General features: G+C 28.7%; 1 protein-coding gene across 3 annotated transcripts in view; it reads left to right on the top strand.

Annotated features, from left to right (window-relative positions):
• Positions 1–8,702, top strand: part of LOC106677271 (uncharacterized) — a 27,376-nt gene extending 18,674 nt beyond the window's left edge. For all 3 annotated transcript variants that reach the window (XM_014415092.3, XM_014415091.2, XM_014415093.2), the window contains exons 8-10: positions 145–254; positions 2,995–3,221; positions 6,283–8,702. In XM_014415092.3, coding sequence (XP_014270578.1) covers positions 145–254; positions 2,995–3,221 — 337 coding nt within the window. In that variant the 3' untranslated portion in view covers positions 6,283–8,702. The remainder of the gene's footprint in view (positions 1–144; positions 255–2,994; positions 3,222–6,282) is intronic.
• Positions 8,703–17,521: the final 8,819 nt, after the last annotated feature.

The following is a 17,521-nucleotide window of genomic DNA, read 5'->3' on the forward strand; positions in this document are numbered from 1 at the left end:
ATAAAATAAATAAATATGGTTTTGTTTATTTATGTTGTTCTTTGCTGACCGCACCCCCTGACAAACTTCTTCAAGCATTAATCTACGGTCAACTATCTACACCTAATTATGTTTATAATTCTTTATTATTATTTTTGTTTATAGATTTATTTGTGACATTTGTGGAGCTGGCCTCAAAAGGAAAGAACACCTCGAGAGGCACAAACTTGGACATAATCCGGAGAGGCCTTATATTTGTTCCGTTTGTTGTAAAGGTAAATTACCATAATAAGTCTAACACATAATTTATTTTTTAGATAGTTAACTATTTATTATAATATTTTTAATGTTAATTAATATTCGTCTAGTTTAAAACAGGTTTTTAAATACAGAGTAAATGGTACTCCGACTATGAATTAAAGAGTATAGAGTATTTTCCTCAAATACTTTTGCCATTCGAGTACCGTGTACTTTAGTCAGTACTTCACTTGATGATTGGTGGATACTCTCTTTCGTGGAATACTTTTTATTTTTTCCAGTTACTAAGAATTATTTTACATTGAGTATTTTAAAAAGTGATCATGAACATTCTAAATGTGTGTAAATATGGACAGATTTCGGAACATAGATTGATTGAATACAATTGAAAGTTTAATATAAATTAATATATTTTGTTATTTACACATTGGATTGATGATTTAATTAATTGCTTGTTATATCTATTCAATTTATAACAGTAAATATTGTTATATAATAAAAATATATGATAAAAAATAGAAATATTTAACACAGTTAACTAATCTACATGAAACTTGGGCTTTATAAACTACACCAGTGGTTTCCAAACTTGTTTGTCCTCCCGCCTCCTTTCCAGAAAAAATATTATTTAGCGCCACATAGTACAGAAAAATTAATTTTTTTTAAAGATTTTAATAGCAATTAATTGCAAATATATATGTATTAATGTTTCTAATTAATAAAAAAAATATAGCAAAGAAACATTGGACTTTAAAATTATGAAACTATTTATTGAACTCAGAATAGAATGTAATTTAAAAAAAAGTTAAAACATTCGAAATCATCTTAACGAGAAGGATGAACCTGGTGTGCTGCTACCAATTTAGTAATCCTCGGCTCTATTTTCTTCAGCAGTGATATTGTTGACCGTGACAATTTGTAGTTATTATCGCCCTCCAAATGCATCTGTGGCATTATATTAGAAATATAAAATAAAACATATGAAAAGTTTTCCTTAATTTGAAACCAAATATTGTTAAACCTCTGACTGAATTGTGTATTTTTGATAATAGTTTAACAGAAAGTTCAAATAAAAATGATAACAAGTAAAGTAGTAAGTTGGCAAAAATATAGTCAAATTGTATGAGACAGTGGCGGAACAACCTGGACCTTTTTTTAATGACTTACATTGGTGCTGCAATATTTAAATTAAAATGTACTTAAGAATGTTCAGATTAGACAAAACATTGGAGTTGAAGTAATCGATAAAGAACGTTATGACTATATGGATAGGAAATTACTCTAAAACTACAACCCGTAGATATAAACACAAAAGAACTAAATATATGAATGTAAACATAAATCAATAATATGTATATTTCATGCTTGCCAATGATATAGATTTATTATATCAAATGTTATGTATTTTGTTTTGATTAATAATATATGGTAAATACATAATAATGCTTCAGTTTTTTGTTCCCATCGTCGGTATGTTTTACCAACATGTAAAATAGAGAAGTTTGTAAAGTGTAATTAGTATTAAAATTGTTTAGTATAAGGGAGTATCCCAAAAGAATAATATTGTATATTGTTAGTAAATATTGTACGTTTTATATTTATTGTAGGGAGATAGTCCGGGTGGCGCTCAATAAAGATATCAAAATAGTAAAAGAAAACTATTTATTGTAAACCTGACTGCCTCAGTCATTCTAAGCACTCTATTCCGACAGCCCTGCATAGTGGGGTAAAACAATAAACATTTTTCTTTTACTATTTTGATACCTTTATTGATCGTCACCTGGAGTATCCTCCAACAATCTACTTTATATGGTCAACTATCTTTTTTCAATTTTATATTTATGCAATAAAAATTGTTTAAAAAAAATAAAATAAAAGAGACCTTATGGATACATTTTATTATAATTGATAAACTTAATTATAAGGTGAAGATAGTTGACCGTAGGTACATAAGAGAAGATAGTCGGGGGGGTGCGGTCCGCAGAAAAAATCACAAATAAACAAACAAATTATTTGTTTGTGCCGAAAATTTGACCTAATTTTCAGGTCTTCATCAGGGCTATAAAAACAATAAGATATACAAACCATCATTCATAGAGAAAAAATAAAATAAATATTAGACTAAAAAATTTGGAAGTATACATAACGAGAATGTTATCAATCTACTACTGTCTTTGTCCATTATTAATCAACTAATTAATATTTTCATTTCATTGTTATGTATATTTCCAATTTTTTTAGTCTATTTTATTTTTTTTTTTTCTCTCTCTGAATGATGGTTGTTGTTTTTATACAAATCATAGCCCTGAAGAAGACCTGAAAATTGGGTCGAAGCGTCGGCTCAAAAAAATAATTCGTTTGTTTATTTGTGTTTTTTCTGCTGACCGTCCCCCTGACCATCTTATCTTCTGATAAACTTAATTGTGGTTTTTCATTTTTTATTATTATATATTAATGAATAAGATTCAGTAATGTTAAAAACTTATCATAGTTTTCTTCTATAGAAATACACTCCGCACATCTGTAATGTTTAGACCTTTTTACTGTCCATTTTTAAACGTTTTTATCTTCACTCAGTCATTATATTGAAATTATTTTCAAACATACAACTCTTGGAAGTATTCATCATGATTTAGTTAAAATTCTGCTTAGTCCCAGCTGTTTTTCACTGAGGTCTTTTTTTTTTTTTTTATTTTAGCTTATTTTATTTTATCACATCTTCTATAGAGAATGTTTCAGTTTGTTTTTATTTTTTAGGTTTCAAACGGAAGGAACACCTTAACCTTCACTTTGTGATCCATTCCGGTGAAAAAAGTGAAGTGTGCCCAGAATGCGGTAAAGGTTTCCATAGGAAAGATCACCTTAGGAAACACGCAAGGTCCCACCTAGCTAAACGGGTAAAAGAAGAAACGGTGGTTGGTGTTCCTGGAATCGAAGAAGGTCTTGGGGATGTTGGTGATACTCAGGATTCTGTTCAACATTGAGTAAGTGTTGAGGAAAAGATATGTTTATATTTTTAGTTGAAGATCGTTTAATTGTACAATGTTTAATTAAAGAAAGGAAGATGATCTGGGTGTGGTTAAAATAACTCAAATAGGAAATAAACTATTAATAGCCAATCTTTCACTCATCATTGCTGGGCTTCAAAAGATATATAAAACAACTAAAAATATGTTGACAATGTTAGATGATAAGATGACAATAAATAAACTAAGGTGGGGTTAAAAATTATGCAAATATAAGTAAACATTTTTATAAAAATGAACAAAGTAAGTTAGAAGAAAAAAAAATTAAGATGTATAATGAAAAGGGAAATATAAAAAATAATTATGAAGAAAATGGTCGGGAGTGCGGTCAAAAGAAAACAAAAAAATAGTTAAAAACTATTTATTTACTGATGTTTCACCCCACTTTGTAGAGCTTCATCAGAGCTAAAAAGATACAAAAACAACTAAAAATAATTTTACATAGTAAAATAATAAGATACATAAAGGTAAGTAAAGGTAGGGTCAAAATTATGGAAATATAAGTGAAAAGAAAATTATATTCAAATGAACGAAAAGAAGAAATAAAAATTGTATTAATATAAAATAGATAATTATAAAAATATAAAACAATGATGCAAACTATTAGCTTAAGTATGAACAGGAGATGTATTAACACGTAAAAATAAAAAAAAGAAGTAAGTTGAGGTTAAATGAAGTTTGAGAAATAATAAATACAAATTTACATTTTGTTAAAGCCTCCTCGAATCGACTCTTTTTGTTGGAAGGCTTTAAAATGAATAAATAACTAGCTGGTTCAGATATAAACATTTATTTGGTTAGTTTAAACATTTGAAAACTTTATTTATTTTAGTTTAAAATGAATAAAACAATGAGTACAAGTAAAAGTAAAAATAAAAAGGCCTTTTAGATAAAATAAAATTTGATTAATAAATTAAGAAAACAAAAGAGACAAATTTACAACAAAAAACATAACAATATAAATATATAAAATAAATACTGCTCGATGAAAAGTTGATCCACTCCGATAGATCAGAGGAAGAGTGCTGCCGAGGTGTGTAGGTCACAGCTCTGTAGCTAAATACACCACTGCAATTTTAAACTTGTCCAAAGTTGGTGCAATAGCTCATAAACAGGCGAAATGTCCTAAAAGCCAAGATGGCCACACTGGCACTTATTAAGTGCAGACAGGATCTAGTTATTTTAATGTATTATGTGAGCCAACAACAATTTATATTCAAGTCGAAACGCAGATAAGGTCTGGTTTAGGACTGTAATGTCTGTTAACACACTCAAAATGTCAATAAATTATACCTAAATAAATGCAGAGAGGGCTGGTTACACACAGTCTTGGCCACTAATTAGCCGGAACTCATATTGAAGTCAAAACACAGATAAGGTCTGGTTCCGAACTGTACTGACTGTTAACTCACTAAAAATGTTAAAACTGTTAACATTAGTTAGCCGGAACTGAACTAAAAACGAAGATGGCCCATTGCTAGGCAACTTCTTAGCGATGATTATCAACCCTTAGTAACAGTCTCTATTACTCATTATAACACACAAATATAATTACATATTTTTCTTCTCAAATAACTAAATCCAATTAAAATAATATGAATTGAAATAAATGTAACTAAATTAAACGCTAATACAGCTCAAATACTATTAACAAATTATTTACAAGGTAATTACATATTATGGCGTTAACACATTTACTCACAGTCAAAGCAGGAGACAAATAGAAGCTGATGGGTATTCTGAAGGATAGAATCGAACTACAAATGTAGATTGTTGGAAGATAGTCCGGGTGACTGTCAATAAAGATATAAAATAGTATAAAAAACTATTTAATGTTAACCAACGTTAGACAACATTGTAACTATTTCCAATAAGTATCTTCACTCTTATCACTCTAGTTCTTTATTTACAATTGTATCACAGTTGGTTGTATTTATTAATAATTAGTTTCCTATTCACCTATATTTGTCCTTTTTTTTTTTTTTCTTATAAAAATATATATATATATATATATATATTAATTTACATATTTTCTTACGTTATTTGTATATATATTGTTATGTTCTGTCACTTCTTACAACGTTTGTATCTTATTTTCATTTAGCCCTGACGAAGTCATGTAAAGTAGGGACAAAATGATGCTTACCATTAAATAGTTTTTTTTTACTATTTGTAGCTATATTGACCGCCACATTGGACTATCTTACTACAACCTACTTCATACGGTCAACATTCTTCTTCCAATAAAAATACAAATGTTGTAGTTTGTTCAATGACAGAGATCAGAATGTGAGATCTTGTTTCTTGTGAGTGAATAGATGATCGATTACAAATGACTGTGGATATAGGAAGGATGTTTGAAATTGACAGTTTGGTATAGGTAAGATTTGAGAAATAGCCCGAGTTTATGAGAACTCGGGGTTATTTCTCAAAGCTATACACTACGGCGTTTAGCCTTAATTTATTCGTGTTTTCCCCCGGCACTGATGTTATCTAAAACAATGTAGAATAGGACTAATTATTATTTTAGAATCAATAACAGTGGCTATAATCATTAAATATATAATAAAATCGTTCCTCTTTTTGTATATTATTATTATATTAAGTGGTATACTAGTATTATTTATTTATATATCAAGAGTTGCGTCAAATAAAAAATTTAATTAACCAGTAAAAAGTAAAAAACATTATTAATATTCATTTTATTAAGAATAATAATTTACTGTACAATATCATTTACTTATTTATCGCTATAATTGCTACCTCTAACATTGTAAAAACCAATCAAGGACCTCTTCGAATAAAGAACTAATATGAATAAACCCATACGGAAAACAATCAATTTTCCTATGATGAAATTTTGGATCACTTCTAGATATTTGTTTAATAATTCAAATCAGAGGATTATTCCTAGCGATACATTACACTGCAAATATTGAACTAGCCTTTGATAAACTATTTATTTAGTTTATATATTATTCAGGATGATTATTTATTTTTTATTTATTTTTTTTTACAGCAAGAGCAGTAAGGTTGGTGTGCTCACGTCAGGCGTGCCGTTCTTCCTCCACACACCAGCGGTCCATAAACACTTTTTAAAAGTGCACAGTGGTCAGAGAATGCCTAAAAATTAAATATTTATGTATGAATTAAAAAGAATATATAAATTGTGTGCATAATAGATAAGTAAGTAATAAAAAAAAATCTCTTTTATGAAAGAGGTTTTTTTTTCCCTCAAGTTCGAATAAGACTTTGTAAGGGGGCTAAATTTTGTACAAAAAAAAAAAGAAATTAATTATTTAAAAATAATAGATTCGCATACAAAAAATTGATTATGCTGTCGATAATAGGGCGTGAAATATTGGAGCATTAAATTTGCTCCTCACAAGTTTTAAATTTATTACTACCCAACAGCTTAATTAATTTTTTTTTGTAAGTTTTACTTTTAAGAAGGCTAAGTTCCACTTAGTTATAAAAAGTCTCGATTACGGATTCAAATAAATTTCGAAAAATGCGAGCTTGGGATTGTTTATGATCTTCTCAAATTGGTCGTTTTTATTTAAATTGCTATGGATTCGTGAAAAAATCTCAGATTGTCCGATGTTTCTCATAATGGAACTGCCAAAGATATTTAGATTTTATTTTGCATAATTTCGTTGCATTGTAATTGGCTTGCATTTATTTTGAGATAAAGATGAATACAGTATTTTTTAATCATTTTTAGTATTCCAACTTTTTTTTTTTTCCTTTTAATTTAACATAGCGACATCTCTCTCCTTTTTTGATGATGTTAATATAAATAATTATTTTACGAAGGGATATTTAGTAATCTGTATCATTTTTATGGTGGAATACTAAGCAATGTATTTTCTAATGTCTTCAGTTAAATATTTAATTCTTTGCAGCGTTAGCAATTTAGTTTTTTTTTTTTGTTTATAATTTTATTGATTTTTGATAAAGTTTAAGTATGTATAATTTTTATGCTTATAATATTTCTTAAGGGATTATTACATTATAATATCAATTTTTTTTGTAAATAATAATTTTATCTTGACGTAAATCTATTTAATATTTGTTTTGTTATCATCGAGATTAGAGAATAATTTACGTTTTGTACGTAAATTGAAATAGTTTTATTTGTCTTCCTTGTACGACAAATGGCCCCCTTTCCAAATTATTGAATTTGTAGATTTTTGTATAAGACTCAAAAAAGAAAGAAGTTATGTACACTATTTCAACTTATAAATGGAAATTATGTACACTATTTAAAATATTGTTAAAATGAAGTTATATTTTTATAACAAAAGTAATTTGTAGGTATAACAATTTATTAATGTAATATAAAAAAAAATTTTGCATTGTTTTTTTCTTTAAACTCTGTTTAGGCGTTTTATATATTATAGATTATTATGGGAATTGCATTGTATATAGTTCTTTAAAAATGTTTTTTCTTTCCGCATTTACTTAATATCTTGTACAAATGTTTATTTTTTAACTTGTAATATACTTGAGGTTGATTGATGTTATAAAAATCTATTTGGTGGGGAAAATATGGCGGTAAAAACAAAAAAAAAAAATAAGAAAGAAGTATTCGAGTACCTTGTAATTAATAGGTGTATAAAGTTATAACAGTCTTTAAACTGATAGTTTTTGCTGATTGAGAGGATGTAACATAGTTTGTGTTTAAATGTTTTGCTATCGCAGTTCTGCTTAAGATCCAATGTGCAGTTTATGTATAAATAGGCAAAATTTAATTGAAAATTAAATATAGATTTTATGTTGTTCCGGTTTTTACATAGTTAGTATTCTATTTATTATTGTTATTCTTATGTATATATTAGTTTAATAGCACACGTACGAGGATGGTTGTTGGTTATTTTTCGAACAAAGTATCACGGTCGGCATGGGTGCCCATTTGAAGATTTTAAAGAAAGGTAAAAAAAAAACAAAAACATTGATTTGTTACTTCATCCTTAATTAATGTTTTCTATTTCTCACATATTAAATATAGACAGAAGAAATTTATGATTTTTATTTTATTTTGGAAACACAATTAAATTATTTGTGTTTAGATTTAATATGTAGCTAAATATATGTTTTACCATATATTTTGTAAATGTATGCTTTCTTAAATTTATAATTTTCGTTATTATTCTATTATATTTTTCTATAATATTGTATATTTGTTGTATAATTATTTTATTTGCACCAAAATATTATATAATCTTCTGTTTTTCTAACATTATTGTATGCGAAAGTTTATTTAATTTTTCTACCAAATTCGAGTAGATATTATTAATATATGGTTATGACAAGTAAGCGGAGTGGGACCAAAATATTTATTTTTTTCTTTAATCAGCAATGTCATGTATTTCACATTAATTGTATTTTCTTAAAATTTGAGCATTAATAAATCATATGTCCGTTGAAAACGTTTAAGAGTTAATATTTTGAAATCTGTTATTCGAAGATCGTTCCATTTAAAAGAGGTCTTCTTTATTCATATTTAAAATGACTCAAATGGCACCCTTGCTTTTGGTGCTTTGTACTCTAAGTTAGGTTTCAACAATTATACTGTTCACAAGATACATAGTTTTTATAATTTTTCAAGAATATTTTCTCCCAATGTCCCACTTGCTTTTATTTTTCTGTTTTAAGTTTGTTCGTTTCGAAATAAATATACAACTTATGGGAATCCTTAGAAAGTTTAGCGCTCACCAATTTGGCTGCTAGGCTAGGAAGAGTCGACGCATTTCACAGGAAAGATTAAAAAATTGCACTAAAACAATGCAAGGGGGAAAAAAAAATCAATGCGCATTTTATCTCGGAAGACATATATGTTCATTGATATTAATTTTCTTTTCTTTTTTTAATTTATTTAAAGCTATCTGGAATATAAGCAGCACTTCGTAGTACTTTTTAAGTATAAAAAAGTTTTTGCAAAAGAGAAAAAAAAAACAAAAAAATATATAAGAAAATAAATATTATTTTTATAGTTTTTTAAGTGTTGCAAAACTACGTTCAAAAGAAGAAGTTCACCCAGGCTTTTAATTTTTACAATGCTAAATTAAGCCTGTTATATTTATACTTATACGTTGGCTAATCGCAGTTAGTTTAATTTACAATCTCAATTATATTGTATATCAAACAAATGGGTAAGGTCATAATTCTTATTTAATTAGATTTTTAAGAAACCAAAAATTTAAGAGATTAATATTATTTTGTAAAATAAAAATTATTTTATCCTATGACAATGTAAGGAAGGATTTTTTAATTGATTATAAATTAATAAATAACTTTATGAAATTTTATGTTTCCTTTATCCTTCTGGAATCTATAGTGTGTAGATGACCACTGATGAAAGCTCAACACAAAATCGAACTTGGAACAAGAGTGTGGAATCATGTACAGATTTTTGAATTCCATCAGTCCAGAGGCTAAAAAGAACAAAAAATCCAATATTTCGTAATTTGTTACTTTATGAAACTAATTAGGTACTGGTTAACCAGTAACCATTTTAAGTCGCTACAGAATTGTTTCTGTGTTAAGTGAGAGAGAAACTAATAATATAATATCCGCATGATTGCGGCTCTTGCCAATGCGCCCTAGAAGCCAAGAAGAAAAATATTTTATTTATTTTTGATGTCTTTGCATAATACTTTTGCTCTACATTTATTTATATATATATATATATATTTTTTGGTAGAACAAAAGATTACTGATATTAAATGAGTTTAAGTGTATAAAATTACAAAAACAAAATAGTACAAGAGCCCAAGAGGAAAAAAAAAGGCAGAAATTTAAACCCAATTTTTGATTACTTTACTGAAAACAATTTAAAAACTAATCTAAATTGATGAGTCTGCAAAGTAAAGGTAGGGGGTATAAAAAATGGCAGTTGTTTCAGAACGTTAAAAAACATTAATTTTTCTTTCAGAACTCTGTATCTTTAAAACTACCAGCAACACTAGGAAACTAACCAAACACTAAAACATCATTTAAAGTAGAATAAATTTGCTAAAATATAAGCCATAATAGAGCTATTTATGCTCAATAGTTTTTGAGATATAGCTTTTTAAAAAGCAACATTTCATTAAATATGCACTGAAAAATCAGAAGTAAGTTAATTTATTAAGATAAATCTATATTTTAAAAACTGTTCGGCCTACAGATGTCTATTAGCACTCAAATTAAAGCTAGTTTAATGTACTATAAAGTAGTTTATGATGTTTATCTTTTTAGGAGTAGTAGTTTTTATGATATTTGCTAAATTAATTGATTTATAGTTGGGACAAAATTTATATTAATAAGCGAATATCATAAAATCTACTACCCCTACGAAGATACGTGTCAAAAACTACTTTATAGTAAGTTAAATTTCCTTTATTTTGAGTGTTGGCAGACAGGTGCTTCATATGGTTACAGAGATATATTTTTTCAAAAAACAAAAGGTCTTTGCGAACAACTAGATTTTAACATTTTATAAATTTATTTTATCCAAAATATATAAAAACTATTACTCCTATGAAGATAAACGTCATAAACTACTTTATAGTACATTAAAATAGCTATAATTTGAGTGCTAATAGACATTAGTCGGTCGAACAGTTTTTGAGATATAGATTTTTTAAAATAAATTAACTTCTGATTTTTCAGTGCATATTTTATAAAATGTTGGTTTTTAAAAAGCTATATCTCAAAAACTGGCTTATATTTTAGAAAATGTACTTTACTTTAAATGATGATTAAAAAAGGGTTACATTGTAAGGAAGTACTGTTTCTTAAACAACGGTACTACAAGGTGGTGGTTTGTTCTTGATTACACTCAACCAGCAAGATTTTTCTCCAATTAAGAGTACCCACTTAATGAGGCTGAGTAGACACTAGAGGGCTCCTTGAACCCACAGGGTTGACTCAATAAATAATTATCTGCCTCTGCTGGATTCGAACCCTTGGAGTCATTAGCATAAGGCTTTACCCACTGAGCCACTCTTCTCCTATCTCCCCCCATAATCAGGTTGAAAACAAAATTCAATTGTTTCAATAGTTCACCAATATCAAATTCAGACAGACTGACTTTACGCTCAGTCAGGTAAAATATTATTTGTCTGGATTTTCTTTTTAGGAAGTTGATTATATTATTTTTTTAAATTATTGAGGTGTTCCTCTAGGTAGTATCCTTGGTCCCATCCTCTACACAGTCTATACAGCTTACATTCCAACCAATCCTAACACTATCCTCACCACGTATACCGATGACACATGTGTGCTCGCAATTAATAATAACCCATTATTTGTATCCCAAATTCTCCAATCCCATATCACAGCCCTCAAAGAATGGTGTCGTAATTGGAGGATTAAGATAAATTCTAACAAATCCCATCAAATCACCTTTACCCTTTGTCGTAAACCTACCGACTGCCCTACAGTTTCATTTAATAATGTTACTCTTACTCCTGTCGAACAGATCCGCTACCTTGGACTACATATGGACATACGACTAACCTGGAATCCTCACACAAGACTTAAAAGACAGGAAACTGCTCGTCGATTTCGACTATTACAGCACTTACTATACAAACGGTCTAAACTTCCAACTCATTACAAAAGACTGATCTACATGACTGTAATAAGGCCAATCTGGACATATGGAGTTGAGCTTTGGGGCTCCACTAAACCTGCGAATTCCTCTCGTTTTCAATCCTTACAATCCAAAATCATACATAAAGACCTTAATGTTCCCTATGTAACCGATCCACCCCGAACCAGATATCGCTCCTTCCATTATAAACTCTCTAACCACTCAAACCCCCTAGTTTCTAATCTTGCATCCTCTTCCATTCTTGACAATCCTCCGAGGTGCCTGAAAAGAAGATAGCCATGAGACCAGCTAATGTAAAATTTCATTAGAGTGCTACCAATGGGTAGTTGCTCTACACACCTGTAACACTCCATTTTGACTAAGATCATATTTACTAAATGTATTATGTAATATACAGTTGTAAATTTTAATAAAGATATTAAAAAAAAGAAAATTGTTGAGAAGAATAGAAAACTTCCAAATAGAATATTTTGTTTTGGATTAAAATTGAACATATCAATGTGAGGGTAAAAAACAACATACTGACATGTCCAAAGAGATGATGTCTTATATAGAGCATTGCCTTGTGCTACAGAGATAGATGAATGCATTAATTTAAATAATGTAGTTATGAAAGAATTTTAAACTGTATATGAATATGGGTGACATGATTTCAAAATTGGAATCGAAAAAAATGACAAATATTAGGTTCATATAGTTACAAGAATTTTAAATATATACATATAGCATAGATAAAAATTGTTGATAAGAATTTACTGTGTGTTCCTATTATAATGATGAAGATGAATCGTTAGGTATACTCTTTATTAGTATAAACAACAATGTTTAAACTTGAACATAAAACAACAGATCCAACAATTATTATGAACAGAAATATTCAGTTTTTTTAGACATTAGAAAAACACATTTAGTTATTAATTATATAATTGTTAGTAATTGATCATATGGCGAGAGATTTCAAATGGGTTTGTCACTAAAACAAAAATAATGAAAATTAATTGAATTATAAATAAAAACAGATTTACAAGAAATATACTAGAGAAATAAAAATGTTGATTTCGGCAGAGGCAAACTCATTTCGATTATTGCCAGTGAAGACATTAATAATCTTGCCACCACAAGAATAACTTAATTGTTACAATTTTAGGATACAATAGTACATGAATGTGCAGTATAAGAGCCAGGAAGAAAAAAGGCAGTTACCTTACCCCAATTTTTTATTACATTAATGAAAACTAGATTAGTAGATTTTTAGCAAATGATGCTTTTTAAAAAGCTATATCTCGAAAACTACTTAACGTAAATAACTCTATTAGAGCTCATATTTTAGCACATTTGCTCTTCTTTAAATGACGTTCTCTCAGCTAGAAAATCTAAGAGAACATTATTTAAAGAAGAGTAAATTTTCTGAAATATTAGTCCTAAAAGAGCTATTTACATTAAATAGTTCTCCAGATACAGCTTTTTAAAAAGAAAAATTTCTTAAAAATCTACTGAAAGATCAGTAGTTAGTTAATTTATTTTGAGAAATCTATATCTCATGAACTATGTGACCTACAGACTTCTATTAGAACTCAAATTAAAGCTAGTTTAATGAACTATAAAGAAGTTTATGACCTTTACCTTCGTAGGAATAGTAATTTTCATGATATTTGCTAAAATAAATTGATTTATAGTTGTTCGGACAATAAGTTTGATTTATGAAAAACTTAATTTCAGAAAACATTAGACGTACAGATATCTGCCAGCGCTCAAATTAAAGCTAGTTAAATTTACAACAAAATAGTTTATCATATTTATCTTTGTAGGAGTAGTAATTTTTATGATATTTGACAAAATAAACTCACAATATGCTAATTTCTAGTTGGTCGTATAAAATGTTGGAATTTTTAAAAAAAAAAAAATATCTCTAGATCCATAAGATGCACACATGTCTGCCAGCACTCAAAATAAAGGAAATTTAACTTACTATAAAGTAGTTTATGACATTTATCTTCGTAGGGGTAGTAGCTTTTATGATATTTACACATGAATATAAATTTGGCAAATGAAAATTTCTCCGAACTATAAATCAATTTATTTTAGCGAATTTCATGTAAACTATTACTCCTACGAAGATAAACATCATAAACTACTTTATAGCTCATTATATTAACTTTAATTTGAGTGCTAATAGACATCTGCACATCAAATGGTTTTTGAGATATAAAGTTTTCAAAATAAATTCACTAACTATTGATCTTTCAGTACGTCCCATACATTTTCATGGAATGTTGCTTTTTAAAAAGGTATATCTGGAAAACTGTTTAACATAAATAACTCTATTTGGGCTCATATTTTAGCAAATTTACTCTTCTTTAAATGACGTTCTCTTAGGTTTTCTTGTGTTGTTTCTACTTTTTAAGATATAGAGCTCCGAATGAAAAATTAGTTTTTTTTATCGCTTTGAAAGAGCCGCCATTTTTTATTCCCCCTACCTATACTAGACAGACTCGTCAACTTTGACTATAAATCATAGTTTTCATTAAAGTAATAAAAAATTGGGGTGAGATAACTGCATTTTTTCTCCTCTTGCGCTCTTGTACTATAAACCCTTCCTAAGATTCGAAAATATTATAAATATCATAGATTGTGGTGATGTTATTACAATTTTTGAGATTTTCGAACAAATCTATTGTAACCAGAACTCGTAAGGCGAATATTTTAAGCAAAAAAAAATTATTTTTTAAAATAAAATGAAAATTCGCATCCAATGTTTTTTTTTTAGGTGCGAAAAAGGGAATATATTGTATTAATGCAGTTGAAATGTAAACTAAACCACAAAACACTTCTTTCAGAAAAAGTAAGTCAGATTCGTTTTTATTATTATGAATTTTCATAAAACACGAAAAATATTAATTTTTTAAATTGTGGAGGTGAAGGAAACTTCCAAATAGAATATAAACTATTCTATATTTTGCTTGTACAGCGTGTTAGGATATTATCCCACTAGTGCAAGAGCCCAAGAGGAGAAAAAAGGCAGTTATCTCACCCCAATTTTTGATTAATTTAATGAAAACTATGATTAATAGTCAAACTTGACGAGTCTGTCAAGTATAGGTAGGGGGAATAAAAAATGGCGACTCTTTCAAAGCGATAAAAAAACTAATTTTTCATTCGTAGCTCTGTATCATAAAAAGTAGAAACAACACAAGAAAACCTAAGAGAACGTCATTTAAAGAAGAGTAAATTTGCTAAAATATGAGCCCAAATAGAGTTATTTACGTTAAATAGTTTTCCAGATATACCTTTTTAAAAAGCAACATTCCATGAAAATGTATGGGACGTACTGAAAGATCAGTAGTTAGTGAATTTATTTTGAAAACTTTATGTCTCAAAAAGCATTTGATGTACAGATGTCTATTAGCACTCAAATTAAAGTTAATTTAATGAGCTATAAAGTAGTTTATTTTCGTAGGAGTAATAGTTTTTATGAAATGTTCTAAAATAAATTGATTTATAGTTGTTCGGACAAATTTTCATATGCCAAATTTATATTCATATGTGAATATCATAAAAACTACTACCCCTACGAAGATAAGTGTCATAAACTACTTTATAGTAAGTTAAATTTCCTTTATTTTGAGTGTTGGCAGACATGTGCGTCTTATGGATCTAGAGATATATTTTTTCAAAAATCCAACATTTTATATGAACAACTAGAAATTAACATTTTGTGAGTTTATTTTGTCAAATATCATAAACACTACTACTCCTACAAAGATAAACATCATTAACTATTTTATGAAAGGAATATGGTCCGGGTGCGGTCAAGAAAAACTCAAATAGTAGAAATATACTAATTTAATGAGCCAACGTTTCGCCCCACGTTGCATGGCTTCTTCAGGGCTATTTTGACGGCAGTCAAATAGTACTAACTACGGCAGTAGTTTTGACTGCCGTCAAAATAGCCCTGAAGAAGCCCTGCAACGTGGGGCGAAACGTTGGCTCATTAAATTAGTATATTTCTACTATTTGAGTTTTTCTTGACCGCACCCGGACCATATTCCTTTCATCTTCACACACGGTCAATCAATAATCTTCCAGTTAACTATTTTATAGTAAATTTAACTAGCTTTAATTTGAGCGCTGGCAGACATCTGTACATCAAATGGTTTCTGAAATAAAGTTTTTCATAAATCAAATTTATTGTCCGAACAACTATAAATCAATTTAAATATAAGAAGATGGTCAATTATATATACATATATATAAATCAATTTATTTTAGCATATATCATGAAAACTACTATTCTTATGAAGATAAAGGTCATAAACTTCTCCATAGTCCATTATACTAGCTTTAATGTAAAAATATTTCGAGAATGGATTAACATAGAAATCTGGAGCCGATCTCATTCGACTCAGAACAAAAGAATACATCATGTTCAACTGTTTTATTGAAATTTTGACAAGAAATAAACAACTAATGAGAAAATGAAAGCCTATTGGTTAGACGAACATTTCTGAAATTTTCGCAATAGGTTGTACCCACATTTACTGGACAAACGGTCTAAATTGCCAATCCATTACAAAAGACTGATCTACATGACTACTATAAGGCCTATCTGGATATACGGAGTTGAGCTTCGGGGCTCCACTAAACCATCAAATTCCTCGAGAATCCAATCCTTAACAGTCCAAAATCCTTCGTAAAATCCTGAATGCTCCTTACTTTGTCACAAATCAAGTCATCCATCAGGACCTCAATATTCCATATGTTGCCGATTTGGCCAGAACCAGATACCGTTCCTTCCACAATAAACTTCTCAACCACCCAAATCCACTTGTTTCTAACCTGGCTTCTCCTTCATTACCTAATAATCCTCCTAGGCGTCTGAAAAGAAGATGGCCTCGAGATCTCCTTCTCTAGAAATGTTATTGGAGTTCTATCAGTGGGTAGATTCTCCACATGTTTTTATCATGTTACTATGTCACTTACAGCAAATTTACTTGTTGTATATATGTGTATACAGTTGTAAATATCAATAAATAAATTATGAAAAAAAAAAAAGGTTGTACTCATCAAAACAAATTGCAACGAATATTTTGAAGGTATATTTAAATTAAATAATGCTTGCGATTAAAAATTCAAGAAAGATTAAAAGGCTGGAGAATTTTGTAAATAATAAACTAGGGATTTAAAGTCAAAGGTTGTTCAAATTGAAAAGACACAAACGATTTCAAATTTAAGGATAGAGTGCTACCAATGGGTAGTTTCTCTACACGCCTATAACACTCCATTTTAACTAAGATCATATTTACTGAATGTATTGTATAATATACAGTTGTAAATTTCAATAAAGGTATTAAAAAAAATTAAGGAAATTAGATTAACAGTTCCTTAGATGCATCACTGATTTTATTTTGGTTCGGGTCTCTGGTTCGTGATAAAAGGATCCAAAGTCTCCAGTAGACGTCTTCGTTGGTAGATATACGAGACATTTTCCCTGAGTTTCCGATCCTGAAAGTCTTGTAATCCTTATTTCTACTTTCATATGCCGATAATATTCCGTCTGGGAGAATGATTAAACAGATCATTCTGTTCAACCTGACGTCTTGAACAACCCTGATGAAGCCCTGCCAAGTGGGGCGAATATTCATATTTTAAATTATAC

The sequence above is a fragment of the Halyomorpha halys genome, unplaced genomic scaffold (genome assembly GCF_000696795.3).
Source record: "Halyomorpha halys isolate HHAL.00 unplaced genomic scaffold, Hhal_1.1 Scaffold92.1, whole genome shotgun sequence".
Taxonomy (NCBI): Eukaryota; Metazoa; Arthropoda; class Insecta; order Hemiptera; family Pentatomidae; genus Halyomorpha; species Halyomorpha halys.